The 18914-nt window shown below is 38.0% G+C and overlaps 1 protein-coding gene and 1 pseudogene across 1 annotated transcript; both read left to right on the top strand.

The window, feature by feature from the left end:
• Positions 1–2901: 2901 nt before the first annotated feature.
• On the top strand, positions 2902–3846 carry LOC102274751 (olfactory receptor 52D1-like). Its single transcript, XM_014483640.2, has one exon. It carries the CDS (start codon positions 2902–2904, stop codon positions 3844–3846), a length of 945 nt encoding a protein of 314 aa, XP_014339126.2.
• Positions 3847–4284: 438 nt separating this feature from the next.
• On the top strand, positions 4285–10431 carry LOC106701644 (olfactory receptor 52M1-like; annotated as a pseudogene).
• Positions 10432–18914: the final 8483 nt, after the last annotated feature.

Genomic DNA, 18914 nt, shown 5'->3' with positions numbered 1-18914 from the left:
TCCACAAGTTGATAAATTTTTATTATTTTAAAAAACACAGCTTCTATAGTAATTGATATGGCATATTTCTTAGAAATTTCTTTTAGTGCTCAACTGATATTTATTTATTTTTTTATGGAATATTTATTTATTAATTATTTTTTAATTTTATTTTATTTTTAAACTTTACATAATTGTATTAGTTTTGCCAAATATCAAAATGAATCCACCACAGGCATACTCTTGAGAGTCCATTGGATGGGAAGGAAATCCAACCAGTCCATCCTAAAGGAAATCATCCCTGAATATTCACTGGAAGGACTGATGCTTAAGCTGCAATACTTTGGCCACCTGATGTTAAGAACTGACTCATTGGAAAAGACCCTGATACTGGGAAAGACTGAAGGCAGGAGGAGAAGGGGATAACAGAGGATGAGATGGTTGGATGGCATCACCAACTTGATAGATATGAGTCTGAGCGAGCTCCGGGAGTTAGTGATAGACAAGGAGGCTTGGCATGCCGCAGTCCATGGGGTAGCAAAGAGGTGGACACGACTGAGCAACTGAAGTGAACTGAACGTAGTCAAAAAATTTATTGCAGATTTCAGAATTGGAATTATGTCATGCAGATGGCATATGTTCTCCTATTTTATAATTTTATAAGGGGACGTTACTTTGAAGTTGATTTGCTCTCTAATTGAAGAGTTATTCTGAAAAGCAAATTTAATTGCACAATTGTGGGTATGCTTTACCTATCCTTTATATACTAATATCTAGTTTCTAAACTTCTATTTTACTGCTAAAATGAAGTTATTATTCAAGTAAATATTGAACCATATATATTGACTCAATTTCCAATTTCATTATCAAATAATTTTAGATTTCTCTTTTTGTCTTTTCTCTCATTCATTTTCAAATAACAATCATCTATACATGCTCAGAGGTTGCCAACTTCAAAATTTAGAAATGTATTTTTCTTCAATGTCATTCTATAGGTGTTAGGACTTTAATCTTTTTTTTTAGTTCTCTGACCTACACTTAAAGTAGTTGTTGAGTAGCACAGCTCTGAGAAGTTATGCATCTTTTATATATTTCCTAATGGAAGTGAACTTTTTTATTTAGTGACCTCTCTGGTCATATTGGGATAATAGTGATAGAATTTGCACATTATTTTTGTGAGTTTTCTAGTTCCTATATCTTCAGCCATTTTTCTCTTGTTTTTGACTTATATCTCTCTAAGGGTACAGTGTGCTGCCATTGTAACATATCGCTCTTGTATATATGATCTATAAACTGTCCTCAGAGTTAACAGTGAGACTTCTGAGCATGGCACAACTTAGCTATATAATGCTAAGTTCTGCAAGCTCCAGAAATTTGCAGTCTGAATTTGCTGGATAGAAGGAATAGAAAAGAGAGGTGGTTTGGAGGAGAAATAAGATACTGGTTGAAAGATGATTACTGCCTGGTTCAAACTAGTTACCTGCCATATGTGGGTAGCTCCTAATTTGTACTTAGTCTGAGGAGATGGATATGCCCTGGTTTAGAGTCTTTGTTGTCATTCTTAAAGTTTTCATTCATTGGAAAAAGCACCTAGAATATGTGTAATCAAATTCTTTTTATTTTTTTAATTTAATTTTATTTATAAACTTTACAATATTGTATTAGTTTTGCCAAATATCGAAATGAATCCGCCACAGGTATACCTGTGTTCCCCATCCTGAACCCTCCTCCCTCCTCCCTCCCCATACCCTCCCTCTGGGTCGTCCCAGTGCACCAGCCCCAAGCATCCAGTATCTTGCATCGAACCTGGACTGGCTACTCGTTTCATACATGATATTATACATGCTTCAATGCCATTCTCCCAAATCTCCCCACCCTCTCCCTCTCCCACAGAGTCCATAAGACTGTTCAAATTCTTTTTCAAAATATGCTAATTTTATGTGGCAGAGTAGACAGGCAATTTAAATTTAGGAGAGAATCTTCTATTTGCTTCATTTTACAATGTGATTTACATTTTAATGTATTTTATAAATGGTCTGGACAAATGAATTTTAAATTGGAGTAACAGAGCAAAGAGGGTAATAGAGTTTCCTGATTGTGAACTTAACACAAGGTGTAATTTTATCTTATTTTTATCTATTTTAAAGGTACAGAATGGATGAGAACCAAGATTATGCATCGTATCTACAAATCCTCTGATGTACACAAGTGGAATAAATATCCCTTTATAATGCATGCGTGCATGCTAAGTCGCTTCAGTTGTGTCTGACTCTGTGCGACCCCATAGACGGCAGCCCACCAGGCTCTTCTGTTCCTGGGATTCTGCAGGCAAGAATACTGGAGTGGGTTGCCATTTCCTTCTCCAATGCATGCATGCATGCTAAGTCACTTCAGTCGTGTCCGACTCTTTGCAAATCCATAGACAGCAGCCCACCAGGCTCCTCTTTCCACAGTATTCTCTGGGCAAGAATACTGGAGTAGGTTGCCATTTCCTTCTCCAATCCCTATATAATAGTTCATAAAATTATTTATTCATATAACTTTTGCTGCATTAATCAAATGTGAATTTAATCATTGGTTTGCACCAGTTTCTCCCCTATTTAGACTGTTAACATCTAAGTTTAGAGATTGAGTCCTATTTATCCATTTTATCCTCAAAACATTATAAGTATTTTATATAACAAATAAATATAATGTATATAAAATATATATGTAAAAAAAATAACACAAAGTCATCAGTAAATGATGGAGAAATGGATATGAAACAATCTAATCCATTCTGCACTTGAACACAACTGGCATTCTTTCATCATGTAAAATATATATGTAAAAATAACACAAAGTCATCAGTAAATGATGGAGAAATGGATATGAAACAATCTAATCCATTCTGCACTTGAACACAACTGGCATTCTTTCATCATGTCACTGCCAAACAATACCAATATCCATCCCAGTACCTTTCTTCTCCTTGGCATTCCAGGGATGGAGGCCATTCATACTTGGATATCAATGCCCTTCTGCCTTATTTATTTAAGTGCTCTCCTTGGAAATTGCCCCATTCTATTTATTATCAGAACAGACTCCAACCTGCATGAGCCCTTGTACTTCTTCCTCTGTATGCTCTCTGTGGCCGACTTGATCCTTTCCACTACTGCTATGCCCAAAATCCTCAGCATTTTTTGGTTCCATGACAGGGAGATCTATTTTGAAGCCTGCCTTGTCCAAGTATTTCTCATTCACTCACTATGCAGCATGGCCTCAGGGTTTATCTTGGCCATGGCCTTTGACAGGTATGTGGCAATCTGCAATCCTCTGAGACATTCCATTATCCTGACACACAGAGTCATCCAGAACTTGGGGCTGGCTATCATCTTCCGTGGAGTCGTGCTTTTCAGTCCTCAACCCTTTATGCTTTGGTGGCTTCCCTACTGCAGAACTAATGTCATCCCTCATACCTACTGTGAATTTATGGCTCTGATCAAGCTGGCTTGTGCAGAGACCAGGATCTGCAGAACATACAGCCTAACTGCTGCCTTCCTCACTGGAGGTTTAGATTTCCTATTAATCCTCTGTTCCTATGTTGTCATCCTTTACACTGTCTTCCATCTTCCATCCAAAGCTGCTCGGCTCAAGACCCTGGGCACTTGTGGATCCCATGTGTGTGTGATCCTGGTGGCCTATACTCCAGCCTTTTTCTCCTTCCTTACTCACAGATTTGGACACCACGTGGCTTCTCATATTCCCATCTTTGTGGCTAACATCTATATCCTTGTTCCACCCATGGTGAACCCAATGATCTATGGCATAAGAACCAAGAGGATCAGAGAACAATTCCTCCAGGTTTTGACTTCTCACAAATTCTAAAACAATCAACTCTTTCTGTAAAATTTTCTAAGATTTATGAAGAAAAGAGATATTAACCCTCTTTCTAGAAGACTAAATCTCTACATCTGCTATTTGTAATATAAAGTATTAATTAGCACTGACTAGACTTATTCTTTAAAAAACTTGCTTTAGATGATAGCTGACTTAGATGATTTATTTTTAATATATTTGCTTGGTAATGAAATATCTCCACAATTATATGATCTTATTCACTATATTCACTCATACAAGATTACTCTGTTGTTCAGTCTTATTAGCTTTATTAGAAGTGTTTTTATTGATTTACTACCTCTGACTTTCATTAAGCTGCCATGCATTTGTAGGTTTCAGTTAATTGGGCTGTCTACATCTCTGGAACAACAAGATTGAAATTATTTTAACTCCATAACCTTGGAAACTGAGATGGTTTTTAGCAAAATGTCTTCGGAGAAGGCTGATGCAAATTTTAAAAACTGTCATGATATGTCTTCCAGAGGCCTTCCTGTAATCTCTTTGTAACATGTTCTTACATGTTTAACTTAATTTATTTAATTTTGTTGCTAGAATCCTTTGAAACTTTCTAAGTAATATACATTCCTACAAATACTCCTCCAGAATGCTTAATGAATTCTAAAATTGCCCCACCAATTTCCCTTTTTTCTGTTTCTTAAATTTGTTTCAAATCGATTCAGTATATTCTTTGAAAATGTCTATAGCTCTCTCTCCCATTAATTGACTATCTTCCATACTCTAATCTTATTTGCTACCAAACTATACTGTAAAATAGAGAAATATTCTCTTCTTGCATTTCCTTATAAATAGTCTTTCTTGCTACTATTGACTCATATTTGTATAGAATATCATGTAGGATTATTAATTAATGGTATGTAAGTCATTATGGGTACACCAAGTCATTATGAGTATATATTACAATTATGTTTCCATTAAGATCTAAACTCTTCCTGATTATGATCAAATAGTTTTGTCATTAGGTCACAGCAGTATATTTTACTAGTCTCTTCTCAGTCTCAGTACCTCTCTCAGTTATAGTTATTCAAAATAATGCCACTTTTTCCCTTTGATTTTTAATTAATTCTTTCTAAGCAAGTGGGTTATTAGGTATTGGGTACTACCTGACCCATTTCTATTGACTGTCCTATGATTTCACACTTTCTCCCTCAAAATGAAAGTGTAACTCTGTGCTACTATTTCTGATTATCTAAACTTATTTTATTGTTGTCCATTTCAAATTGTCTTATTTAAGATGGAAAAGACCAGCATATCTAAAATTATGAGAGGTAATAAAAGTAGCATTTAAAACAACTGGCTCTCAAGCCATATTGCTCAGCTGACTCTAACAACCACTTACTAGCTGTGTTGATCCTCATCAACTTATACCACCTGTCTGCCTCAGTTTTCTGAATGGTAAAATGGAGAAAATTGATAATAGCTATTTCAGAATATAATTCTAACACTTAAAAAAAAAATTGCCATATGACCCAGCAATCCCACTGCTGGGCATACACACCGAGGAAATCAGAATTGAAAGAGACACGTGTACCCCAGTGTTCATCGCAGCACTGTTTATAATAGCCAGGACATGGAAGTAACCTAGATGTCCATCAGCAGATGAATGGATAAGAAAGCAGTGGTACATATACACAATGGAGTATTACTCAGCCATTAAAAAGAATACATTTAAATCAGTTCTAATGAGTCTGAGTGAACTCCAGGAGTTGGTGATGGACAGGGAGGCCTGGCGTGCTGTGATTCATGGGGTTGCAAAAGTCGGACACGACTGAGTGACTGATCTGATCTGAATGAGGTAGATGAAACCGGAGCCGATTATACAGAGTGAAGTAAGCCAGAAAGAAAAACACCAATACAGTATACTAACGCATATATATGGAATTTAGAAAGATGGTAATGACAACCCTGTATGCGAGACAGCAAAAGAGACACAAATGTATAGAACAGTCTTTTGGACTCTGTGGGAGAGGGAAGGGGAGGATGATTTGGGAGAAAGGCATTAAAACATGTATAATATCATATAGGAAATGAATTGCCAGTCCAGGGTCGATGCAGGATAGAGGAAGCTTGGAGCTCGCGCACTGGGATGACCCAGAGGGATGGTATGGGGAGGGAGGTTCAGGAAGGGGAACATGTGTACACCCGTGGCAGATGCATGTTGATGTATGGCAAAACCAATACAATATTGTAAAGTAAAAAAATAAATAAATAAAAATAAATTTAAAAATGCCTGTTGTAATTTGGTTCCATTGGGGTTAATTTATCAAGAGCTTAAAATTTAAAGCCTAGAATTAAGAAACATTTTCCAGCAAGAATGTTTAAACTGGAATCCAGTAAACTGGAAATAATTTTACCATTTGGGATCTATTTTCATTAATTTCTAAACCAATTGATGAGAATTTGGCAATGAATAAAAAATAGATTCAAAGAAAAGGAAAAGAGTCCAATTAGAAAAGCTGGGCTGATGAGTTCTTAGAACCATCATCATAGTTATGCTTATATTGAGTCTACACAGGTCTACATAAGAAAATGAAGTTTTTGACTCATAGATCAGCTCTTATAGGTTGTTTTTATGTGTGTGAATTTTATTTAATATTGAAGAACTATCTTCACTTATTTCTAGATCAATGACAACACATATTCTGGAGTAGTCAGGAACCTAAGCTACCAGTCACACTGTAGTTCAGCCAGGTGCTTAATTGAAGAAGATTCATTCAGTGAATGTACACTAGAATTATCCTATGGCCCAGACATGTGAGTAGTAACACACAAGATTAGTATGAAGCACACAGGTCCCTTGAATTATATAATTTGTATCTTGGAAGGAAGGGAAATTTGAGAAGGTGCTTAAAATAACTGATTTAACACACAGTGAAAAAATAATTTCACATTATGGAAATATAATATAAAAAATATCAGTAGTGCTCTGAAAGAACAGAAGAGGGTTCTTTTCTAGAGGGTGTATTCATATTCCCTCTGAGAATAGGTTTAAAATATAATGAAAACATTGTTTGAAAAGGTGGGGAAAAAAAAATCATGCAAAGGAAAAAGTAAAAAGACCTGAAGGTAGAGAATAAGGACAGTTAGAAGAACTGTGCTTGGGGAACAAAATGGACAAAGGAGAGTCATAACTTACGCATTTGGAGAAGGCTACAGAAACCAAAACCATTCATCATAATTCTTCAGACCACAGGATTGTGTGACCATCCTGGTGACCAATGATGACATGGGAAAACAACAATGAAATGAGAACATTGCTATCCATTAACTTAAGGTAAAGCTGGAAAGTCAGAGTACATCCTTGAGAGAAGGTGACTGACTTTCATTACCATACTTGGAGAACTGAGAATGCTTAGGAATAGTGAAGTTCCAGGTAAGATGAAATTCTCAAACCTAGTAAGTCTTCTATGCTACTTCAAGGCCATGTTTGGAAGAGAGTGGGACAGTGAGTCATAGAATGAAGACATCTGAGCTGACACACCTACAAATTTTGAAACTTCTGCTTAAAAAATAAAAGAAAATGACAATATCAATAATTGGGGGGGGGCACAAATTAAAAGTTGGTTGATATAGGAGCAAGTCCCTATGATATAACATTTTTTGTAAGAACCTTTGTAAATGGTACTATTATGTGGCTAGTTTGATTCTTGGACATTTTATTTTACTACCTGAAATAAAGATGCTAGAAATGCCATCATCTCACACAACCCAGAAATGTATAAAAACACTCAGAGATCTGGGCATGATGAAATGGACAAATTATAAAATGCCAATAAACCAGTAGCCAATTATACGTTATAAAAGGCAGTAGAGAGGATTTATCAAGTGAATCCAGAAGTAATGCTCTGATGAGAGAGAGACTGCCACCACTGAGAATCTAGTGATGACTGGCCTCTATAGCCTGGAATAAAGAAGGCATGTACTATTATGGACTTCGTGCCTGCTCAGTTGTGTATGACTTTTTATGACTCCCATGGACTGTAGCCCGCCAGGCTCCTCATGTCCATGGAATTTTCCAGGCAAGAATACTGTAATGGGTTGCCATTTCCTTCCCCAGGGGAACCTTTCCTACCTATGTCACTTGTATCTCCGGCGTTGGCAAGCGGGTTCTTTACAAGTCGAGTCACTGGGGAAGCCCTTACGTACTATTATGCTGCTGCTAAGTCGCTTCAGTTGTGTCCGACTCTGTGCGACCTCATAGACGGCAGCCCACCAGGCTCCCCCATCCCTGGGATTCTCCAGGCAAGAACACTGGAGAGGGTTGCCCTTTCCTTCTCCAATGCATGAAAGTGAAAAGGGAAAGTGAAGTCACTCAGTCGTGTCCGACTCTTAGCGACCCCATGGACTTCAGCCTACCAGGCTCCTCCATCCATGGGATTTTCCAGGAAAAGTTCTAGAGATTGGGTTGTAAAATGTCCTGTTTGTTATGTGATTGTTTAATCATAGACTATCATCTCACTTGAATGTCTTTTGTAGTCTTTGATTCCACCTACACTATTTAATTCCACCTACACTATTTAATTCCACCTACACCTATTTTAATTCATTACATCATGATTATCCTTCCTAATAGAACTTTGGTTATGCCCCTTTACTTTGTCTTTGTTTGTGTTTATGTGCATGTGTGTGGAGATAGGTCAAACAATAGATAGATATGAATTATCTGTCTGTACCTATATATTCAGTTCCGATAGGATGAAGTCATATATTATTCACATTCTAGTCTAAGTGTCATCTACTCAAGAAGACTTTTCTTGACTTACTACACTTAACTTTATTCCTTGCTATCATTTCTATGTAACTTGTCCTTCCCTCCCCTCTGGTTTAATTTTTTGTCTTATAAGTTACTTGCATAAAGCTAAAGAGTAATTTCCACATTTAAAGCTAAATAATGAAAAAAAAAGCCATATTTGCATTATCAATCATTTTTCACTGTAATAAAGCCCAGAAATATAAAAAAAATATAAAACTTCAGAGTATTTTATTTGTAAGATTAGTCACACAGAGTGGCAAAGGAAAGGGTGAAGTCATAGACTGACTTACTGATTCTAAAAGTTATGCCAAAGAATTCAGTATCATATGGAAAGACACAGAGACCATTCATTCTATTCCTCCCTTAAGCCTCCTTTAAATAATTTCCTGAAATTTCCATATGGCCTCTGCTTGGTCACTTTCACTTATGAAAAATTCAGTGACATGGGAGGAATACTGAATGAAAGCTCAATGGAGAAGCACAAAACTGCACAAAACTGAAATATTTGTTCAATTAAGTACAACTGTGACTACAGATGAAACCTTTTACTGGAAACAAGGGGACAAAGCAATACATAGGTCCTTGAGATAATATGAAATGATAAAAGTATTATCTTTGTGTACTTCAGAAACCACAATACTTTGGCATGTTCACAGTAATTTGGCACTCATTTTATTAATCTGAATCTCAGGCATTTAAATAAGCCTGAGTGAATTTGAACTGTTTTTTAACAATAGTCATTAAGGATCTTCCTGAAATATTAATAAATCTCTGTGTTTCAACATCTGATTGTGGTCATCTTGGCATGGCAACTTTATCTTCAGAAGACCTGATAAAAATCAAAGAAAAAAACCATAATACCTCCTCTCAACACTTCTCATTCCTCTTCTGTCACCTTCTTGCTGATGGGCATCCCAGGACTGGAACACCTGCATGCCTGGATAGGGATTCCCTTCTACTCTATGTATGTAGTGGTAGTGGTGGGAATGTGACCATTCTAGCTGTGGTTAGGGCAGAGAGAAGCTTCCATAAGCCTATGTTTCTCTTTTTGTGCATGCTGTCAGTCACTGACCTAGTCCTCTCCACATCTACACTGCCTCACATGCTCTGTCTCTTCTGGCTTGGAGCCCATGACATTGCCGTTGATGCCTGCCTGACCCAAATGTTCTTCATTCATAGTTTTACTGCTTTGGAATCAGGCTTCTTTTTGTCCATGGCCATTGACCATTATGTGGCCATTTGCCATCCACTGCGCCACACCACCATTCTCACCCACATTCACATCACTATAATGGGTATTATTGTGGTGATTCAGGGAGTTGCCTTCTTTTCTCCACACCCCATTCTGCTCAAACAGCTGCCTTACTGCAGAACACGAATCATTGCCCACACCTACTGTGAGTTCATGGCCATTGTGAAGCTGGCGTGTGTGGACACAGGGGCCACTAAGTGTTACAGCCTCAGTGTGGCTTCTATCATTGGCTCATGTGATGCGATTTTCATTGCTGTATCCTATGTCTTCATCCTCCAGTCTGTATTCTGCCTACCATCCCGAGAAGCTGGCTTTAAGGCTTTAGGCACATGTGGATCCCATGTTTGTGTTATTCTTGTCTTTTACTCTACCACTGGTTTTTCCATTTTCACTCACCGTTTTGGGAAAAATATACCTGCACATATCCACATTTTTATTGCAAATATGTATCTTTTGGTATACCCCTTTTCTCAACCCCATTGTGTATGGAGTAAGGACCAAGAAAATACGAGAACACGTTCTTAAGACACTAGTGGTCAAAGTTGTCTGATTGTAGTTGGATCAATAAAAGAAATGGTTCAAGAATAAATGAAAGTACAAGAGATTATGTAAGAATTGCTCCTACTCCCACAAACTGAAATACGTTTGCCACCTGAAATCTTTTATTTAATAGATGTCTATAAATTCTAAAATTTCTAATTCAACAGGTCATTTTAGCTTTTTCATTATTAAAATTGGAGAAGAGATTGCTGTCTTCCTGTATCTTTTGGAGGATAACTACAGAGACTTAACAATAAAGAAAGGGTAAAAAGATAAGTAAACTAATTAGGCTGCCAGGGTTCAAGTCCAATATCATGTGCCTGGCTAATTTTACTGCTATTTAATTCTTCATCTCAGTTTCCTGATATTTAAAAATGAAAAATAATAGAACCTACTTCATATGATTGTGTGATGATCAAATGAGACATGTAAAGAAGGTCAGTGAAGTGGCACACAGAAAACACTCTGTATGTTATTTTTATCCTTCCCCAGTAATTATAATTTCTTATGTTCTCCACTTTTTGTTTGTTTAAAATGTTTTAGGGAATTCCCTTTATATCTTATTTAATATGTCTGCAAATGTATTGTATTTTTTGTGTTTATATAATGAATATGTTTGATTCTATTCCCTGTTAGCCAAATTTTTGCTAAATATAGAAAATATCTCAAGAAAAAATATATATTTTTAAATTTTCTGTGATGTATGTTGCTTAATATTATATCATATGTTGAAGACCTTACTAAAGTCCTGAAGAATAATATAATGTTATGGGAGTGCAATTGAATAGTTATGAGAATATAGCAGTTGTTTTTCATTTCTTCTTTTGATACAATCATTTAGTCATTCATTCATTCATTTGTAAAATGTGTTCAGTAAATGCCTTTTTAATTGGATTAGATTTAAATGGGCTATTTTTTCCAACACTGAGACTTATTCTTCCATCATTAATAAGTAATGCTCTTTTTTCTCTTTTTCTTGAAGAAATTTGCATGAAGAATCCATAATTAATAATACATAATTAAGTTATTTAGAATCTTTTGATACCAAATACATTTGGCAACATTGTAAACTACCTCACTCATCTGTGAATACAGGGTTTCTACAGTTTTCTCTGATTGCTCAGGGCATCCTTTCTCTTCTTGTTTTATCAAATGAATTAAGGAGATAGGATCAAATTAGGGTGTGATCAACTAAATTGTAATGACAACAGCTGTCTCTATTTTGTTTTATAGCACTTACATGTTCTCATATATGCTATTTTTTCTCAAATACCTTTTCTTTGAAATATCATTGTTATAACCTTCCCACTCCTGTTTATAGAACAGCTCATTGTACAACTTAAAGAAGCCTTATGTTTCTCTTTGTTAATGTTATTTTTATGTTAATACTAAGGAAAAGTACATAAAGATTGATCTATCAATATCAACACTCATGTTTTTAGAGTTATTATGGGATGTAACTAAAGGACAATTCACTGGTAGCTTGTGTGTTAAAATTTACAGAAAATAAAATTTATCATTTTAACTATTTTAAACTGTAGAGTTCAATGGCATTAGTACATTCTGTTGAGTAAAAAAAGATGTACAACTTGAGAGTTGTGAGTTAAATTTTATTTGGGGCAAAATGAGGACTGCAGCCCTGGGAGGAAGCATCTCAGATAGCTCTGAGAGACTGCTCCAAAGAGGCAGTGGGGGAAGGTCAGTATATAAGGTTTTGGTGAAGGGGAGTGTTATACCATTAGGCACTTTTTTTTTTACAGAAGTCTTTCTTCTAGTCACAAGGATTTGATGTCACCATGAAAGGATTTAGTGCTTTTTTAGACATGAGGAGATGCAAGGATTGAGATCATAAAGCCTGTTTCTAAAAACATCCAAGTATCTAAAGACCTGTCCCACCAGATTCCCTGGAGAACAGAGTGCCTCACTACCCCCTGAACTCAGGGGGTGTTGAAGGTCAACAGCTGCAGCAGCACAAGGTTCAATCTCTATAGAGGCAGGTGACAAATGCCCTTGTTGTTATTGTTGTTCAGTTTGTTGGCCAATGCTCTTGGCAAGTGCCAATTTGTAGTTGATAATTCATTTTGCTGTGCATTCAGCTTCAGAGCTTTTTACCTTTCCCCAGTTCAAACTGCACATACGGGAAAACACTAGCTCCCCATTCCCTCTTCCTCACATTCTCTGACTATTATCATTCTACTACTGTCTCTATGAATTTGGCTACTCTATGTACGTCATGCAAGGAACAAGTCAATATTTGTCCTTTTGTGACTGGCTATTTCACTCAGCATACTGCCTTCTAAAGGAATATGTGCCACCTAAAAGTTGAAAGTTACATTTTATTTGGCGGGGATGTTAGGACTTGAGCCCGGTAGACAGGATCTCAGGTGGCTCTGAGAGAGCTAACTCTGAGGAGGCAGGGGAGGAATCAGACTATATATAAGTTTGTATCATGGGGCAGGTAATCTTAATACTAAAAGACTATTGTTAATTAAGAGAAAACCCCTGGTAGCTCAGATGATAAAGACTTACTCTGCAATGCAGGAGCTGCTAAGTCACTTCAGTCGTGTCCGACTGTGTGCGACCCCGTAGACGGCAGCCCACCAGGCTCCCCCGTCCCTGGGATTCTCCAGGCAAGAACACTGGAGTGAGTTTCCATTTCCTTCTCCAATGCATGAAAGTGAAAGTGAAGTTGCTCAGTCGTGTCCGACTCTTAGCGACCCCATGGACTGCAGCCTACCAGGCTCCTCCGTCCACGGGATTTTCCAGGCAAGAGTACTGGAGTGGGGTGCCATTGCCTTCTCCAGCAATGCAGGAGACCTGGGTTTAATTCTTGGGTTGGGAAGATCCCCTGGAGGAGGAAATGGCAACCCACTTTAGTATGTTTGCCTGGGAATCCCTATAGTCCATAGGGTTGGAAAGAGTTGGACATGACTGAGCAAGTAACACACACAAGAGAAAACCAAATTTCTCATATGAAGAGATATAGTGATCGTCTATGTATAGAAGGATGCAAGTGTATGGGCTTACTGAAATAATTTCTTTCATATGCATCTAGCTTATCTGGGGCCAATTCTGCTTTATTTATTGTTCACATACTAATAACTTGTTTACCAGAAGAGATGGCAAATGTGGTGGATGGCCACCGTTCACATCCCTCCAGATCCTCAGGGGAGAAAGTAGCTGATGACTTCCAAATAAGTGGCTTTATTTCACCTGGGCTCAGAAATTTGCATTTGGAAAAGACTTGTTACTGCAACAAGGAGGGATGTGAAAAGCAGGCATCTACCACATTTGCCCTTATCTTCTGGTAAACAAGTAATTAGTATGTGAATAATAAAGAAAGCAAGATTGACCCCCAGATAATTGGATGCATATGAAAGAAACTATTTCAGCAAGCCCATACACTTGCATCTTCCCATAAAAAGAAGATCACTAAAACTCTTCACATGATAAATTTGGCTTTATCTTTTGTGTGTTAGTTGCTCAGTCATGCCCAACTCTTCCAACCTAATGGACTACAGGGATTTCACAGATGAAAATACTGGAGTGGGTTGCCATTTCCTCCTCCAGAGAAGCTCAGATCATGAACTTCTTTTTGCAAAATTCAGACTTAAATTTAACAAAGTAGGGAAAACCTCTAGACCATTTAGGTATGACCTAAGTAAAATCCCTTATGATTATACAGTGGAAGTGACAAATAGACTCAAGGGATTACATCTGATAGAGTACCTGAAGAACTATGGATGGACGTTCATAACATTGTATAGGAGGTGGTGATCAAACCCATCCCCAAGAAGAAGAAATGCAAAAAGTCAAAATGGTTGTCTAAGGAGGCCTTACAAATAGCTGTGAAAAGAAGAGAAGCAAAAAGCAAAGGAGAAAAGGAAAGATAAAAGTATCTGAATGCAGAGTTCCAAAGAATAGCAAGGAGAGATAAGAATGACTTCCTCAAAGATCAATACAAACAAATAGAGGAAAACTACAGAATGGGAAAGACTAGAGATCTCTTCAAGAAAATGAGAGATACCAAAGGAACATTTCATGTAAAGATGGGCTCAATAAAGGACAGAAATGGTATAGACCTAACAAAAGAAGAAGATATTAAGAAGAGATGGCAAGAATACACAGAAGAACTGTACAAAAAAGATCTTCATGACCAAGATAATCACGATGGTGTGATCACTGACCTAGAGCCAGACATCCTGGAATGTGAAGTCAAGTGGGCCTTAGAAAGCACCACAACGAACAAAGCTAGTGGAGGTGATGGAATTCCGGTTGAGCTATTTCAAATCCTGAAAGATGATGCTTTGAAAGTGTTGCACTCAATATGCCAGCAAATTTGGAAAACTCAGCAGTGGCCACAGGACTGGAAAAGGTCAGTTTTCATTCCAATCCCAAAGAAAGTCAATGCCAAAGAATGTTCAATCTATCACACAATTGTGCTAGCAAAGTAATGCTCAAAATTCTCCAAGCTAGGTTTCAACAGTACATGAATTGAGTACTTACAGATGTTCAAGTTGGATTTAGAAAAAGCAGAAGTGAAGTGAAGTCGCTCAGTCGTGTCCAACTCTTTGCGACCCCGTGGACTGTATCCCACCAGGTTCCTCCATCCATGGGATAGTCCAGGCAAGAATACTGGAGTAGGTTGCCATTTCCTTCTCAGGGCATCTTCCCTACCCAGGGATCGAACCCAGGTCTCCCACATTGCAGGCAGATGCTTTAACTTCTGAACCACCAGAGAAGCCCAAGAAAAAGCAAAGCAACCAGATATTAGATTGCCAACATTCATTCGATCATGGAAAAATCAAGAGAATTCCAGAAAAACATCTGCTTCATTGACTACAATAACACCTTTGTCTGTGTGGATCACAACAAACTGTGGAAAATTCTTCAAGAGATGGAAATACAAGACCACCTTACCTGCCTCCTGAGAAATCTGTATGCAGGTCAGGAAGTGATAGTTAGAACCAGACATGGAAGAACAGACTGGTTCAAAACTGGGAAAGGAGTACATCAAGGCTGTTTATTGTCACCTTGCTTATTTAACTTACATTCAGAGTACATCATGTGAAATTCTGGGTGGGCTGGATGAACCACAGGCTGGAATCAAGATTTCAGGGGAAATATCAATAACCTCAGATATGCAGATGACACCACCCTTATGGCAGAAAACCAAGAGGAACTAAAGAGCCTCCTGATGAAAGTGAAAGAAGAGAGTGAAAAACCTGGCTTAAAACTCAACACTCAAAAAATGAAGATCATTGCATCCAATCCCATCACTTCATGGCAGATAGATGGGGAAACAATGGAAACAATGAAAGACTTTGTTTTCTTGGGCTCCCAAATCACTGCAGATGGTGACTGCAGCCATGAAATTAAAAGACATTTGCTCCTTGGAAGAAAAGCTATGACCAACCTAGACTGCATATTAAAAAACAGAGGCATTTCTTTGCTGACAAAGGTCCATCTAGTCAAAGCTATGGTTTTTCCTGTAGTCATGTATGGATGTGAGAGTTGGACCATAAAGCTGAGCACCAAAGAACTGATTCTTTTGAACTGTAGTGTTGGAGAAAACTCTTGAGTCCTATGGACTGCAAAGAGATCCAGCCAGTCCATCCTAAAGGGAATCAGTCCTGAGTATTCATTGGAAGTACTGGTGCTGAAGCTGAAGCTCCAATACTTTGGCCACCTGATGCCAAGAACTAACTCATTGGAAAAGACCCTGATGCTGGGAAAGATTGAAGGTGGGAAGAGAAGGGGACGACAGAGGATGAGATGGTTGGAGGGCATCACCAACTCAGTGGACATAAGTTTGAGCAAGCTCTGGCAGTTGGTGATAGACAGGGAAGCCTGGAGTGCTGCAGTCCATGGGGTCACAAAGAATTGGACATGATTGGGTGACTGAATTGATGAACTGACTGTTTACTGGTAGAGCACTGAGCAAAAATCTTTTCATTTCACTGTCTTTGAGGTTCACCTAAATTCTATCATATGTTTGAATTTCCTTCCTTTTTAATATAATGCTGTTATGAACATGTGTGTACAAATGTCTGTTCCAATCTTTGTTTTCAGTTCTTTGCAATATATACCAAAAAGTGGAATTGTGAAATCAATGGCACTTATGTTAATTCTATTGCAATCATGCTTCACACAGCAGCTGCATTTTTTTTGCTTCGCTTCTTGGGCTTCCCAGCTGACACTAGTAGTAAAGATCCTTCCTGCCAATGCAGGAGGCACAAGAGATGCAGGCTTAATCCTGGAGTCTGGAAGAATCCCTGGAGGAAGGCATGGCAACCCAGTCCATTATTGTTGCCTGGAGAATCCCATGGACAGAGGCACCTGTAGGAGACTATAGTGGCCATAGACCAAGAGAGTATTGCAGAGGTCGGACACAACTGAAGCAACTTAGCAACACACAATAGTTAATATGGCTGAGGATCTTTTCATGTGCTTATGGCCATTTGAAAATATTCTTTAGACAAATGTCTGTGCAAGTCCTTTGCCCATTTTTTAATACAGTTATTTTTTGTTGAATTTTTAGAGTTCTTTCTGTATTTGGGAAATTAATTGCTTATCAGATATATGGTTTACTACGTTTTCTCTAATTTTCTGGTTGCCTATTAACTCTGGTGATAGTGTCCTTTGATATAGAAAAGTTTTCAATTTTGGTGAAGATCAGTTTCTCTAGTTTTACTTTTGTTACTTTTGTTTTAGTGTCATATCCAAAAATTATTGTCAAATCTAGAGATATAGAGTCTCCCAGTGGAAGCTAAGGCCATGGAAGTCTCTGACAGAATCTGGAACCATAGAGTAGATGCAGCTGAGGAAAGTGAGAAATAGGGAGAAGTTTTTTGGCTTTTCCCTCCTTTCCCGAATATCTTCCTGCCCATCAACTCTTTGAACAAACTTAGAGTAAATATAAATTATCTGTGATCCTGGAACACATAGCTGGTAAAGTTCACCTGTTGCAAGGAGGAAGCCAATTCTAACTCCATGTTAGAGACTGTTTCTTGGACTTGCTTTTCCTTGCTTTAATCATGCCTAATAGCTTGCCTCAGATGACCCTGCCCCAATGCCTGACTGTAAACTAAAGTGCCTTTGTTCAGTTCATAGAGAGCTAATCTGTCCCTGCCCTGTGAATATAAGAGATGAGCGCACCCCATCCAAAGGTTGGCCATTCCCTTAGAGATATTTTGCAAGACTAAAGACCCTTTACTTCCCAGCAGCCTCTGCCTCTCCATTCTGTCTTTTGACTTTACTTCCGTGTTGCTTTCTCTCTGACTCTACAAAAGAACCTGGCATCCAGACCCTGATGAGATGGTTATTTTGAGGCACTAGCCTACCATTTTTTCAGTCAGCTGGCTCCTCCTTGTCTCAGCACCTTGTCTCTCGGATTCATTGGCCTATCGTACAGAGAGCAGAGCTAGCTTGGACTCAGTAACACACTGCTCCTGATATTTATAGAACAGAAGAAAAGGATGCAGAGGAACATCTGTAGGAAAGCATATCAAATCTTTGCATAACATTCCAACCAAAACTGAAATAGGGGTGCTCCTGTACATGAAAATAATGCATATCTTTTATTTGATCAAATAGATAAGTCTAGGGGGATGCAGGAATAGGAACATGGCTAAGTGATGTCATGGAGTTCTAATTGTTTTTCAGAGGTAAATCTGATTCAGGTGAATTACTTAAGAATACCTGGAGGCATGTGGGGATATTACAGTGATTACCCTGATTAATTCATAAACGTGTTCCTCTATATCTTCAACTTCTTCTAGCTCTCATCACATAGGTTGTAAGAAAGCATTTAGTTCACTGCACTTGCGTGTACTTTAGGCACAATAAATTATCCTATTAGTCCTGTAGTAGAGGCCATATTCTATTGATTTTTAAGCTCAGAGCTCAGGTAACAAGGAGACCACAAAACTGAGTCCCTCCAAGAGACCAAATTGTGCTTGGAGACACTTGGAGAGATTAGTGAAACTGCCTACAACCAGACAGCATTCTCAGGAGAGGCTCTTTATAGGATATTCCTGTAGGCCTCAGGTCCCCCAGGATAGGAAGTTTAATGGCACCTGCTGTAGATATAGTAAATATGCTGGGACTCAGTCTGAGAAGTGAGATCATCTGGTTAGAGGTAGGATAATCTGGTTATGGGCAGGAGAGTTGTGACTGAGGTGGAAAGAACAAGTTCAGTGCTTCTACCAGAAGGGAATGCTGGAACCTAGGTTAAACGTTCTAGGTTAAGTCCTAAGTCCTAGAACCAGTGTGCTTCTCTGAAAGATGGCTCAACTTCTTATTAACAAAAGTAATGTAGAAGAAAATTAAGTTAAATATTTAACCTGTGATAATTTTTGTTAACCTAGCCCTAGTATTTAATCCTGAACTATATTGGTCAAAACCTCATTGTTTTAATGAAACTTTTTTATTCAGACTAATAAGTAGATGCCTATTATATGAGCTCATGATAACACTAATACTGGAACCAAA

This window comes from Bos mutus, chromosome 15 (assembly GCF_027580195.1).
Source record: "Bos mutus isolate GX-2022 chromosome 15, NWIPB_WYAK_1.1, whole genome shotgun sequence".
NCBI classification, from domain to species: Eukaryota; Metazoa; Chordata; class Mammalia; order Artiodactyla; family Bovidae; genus Bos; species Bos mutus.
This window is presented reverse-complemented; position numbering and strand designations above follow the sequence as displayed.

What these genes read in the sequence shown, in the direction of transcription:
- LOC102274751 (XM_014483640.2), top strand. Translation starts at nt 2,902, where the DNA reads ATGTCACTGCCAAACAATACCAATATCCATCCCAGTACCTTTCTTCTC.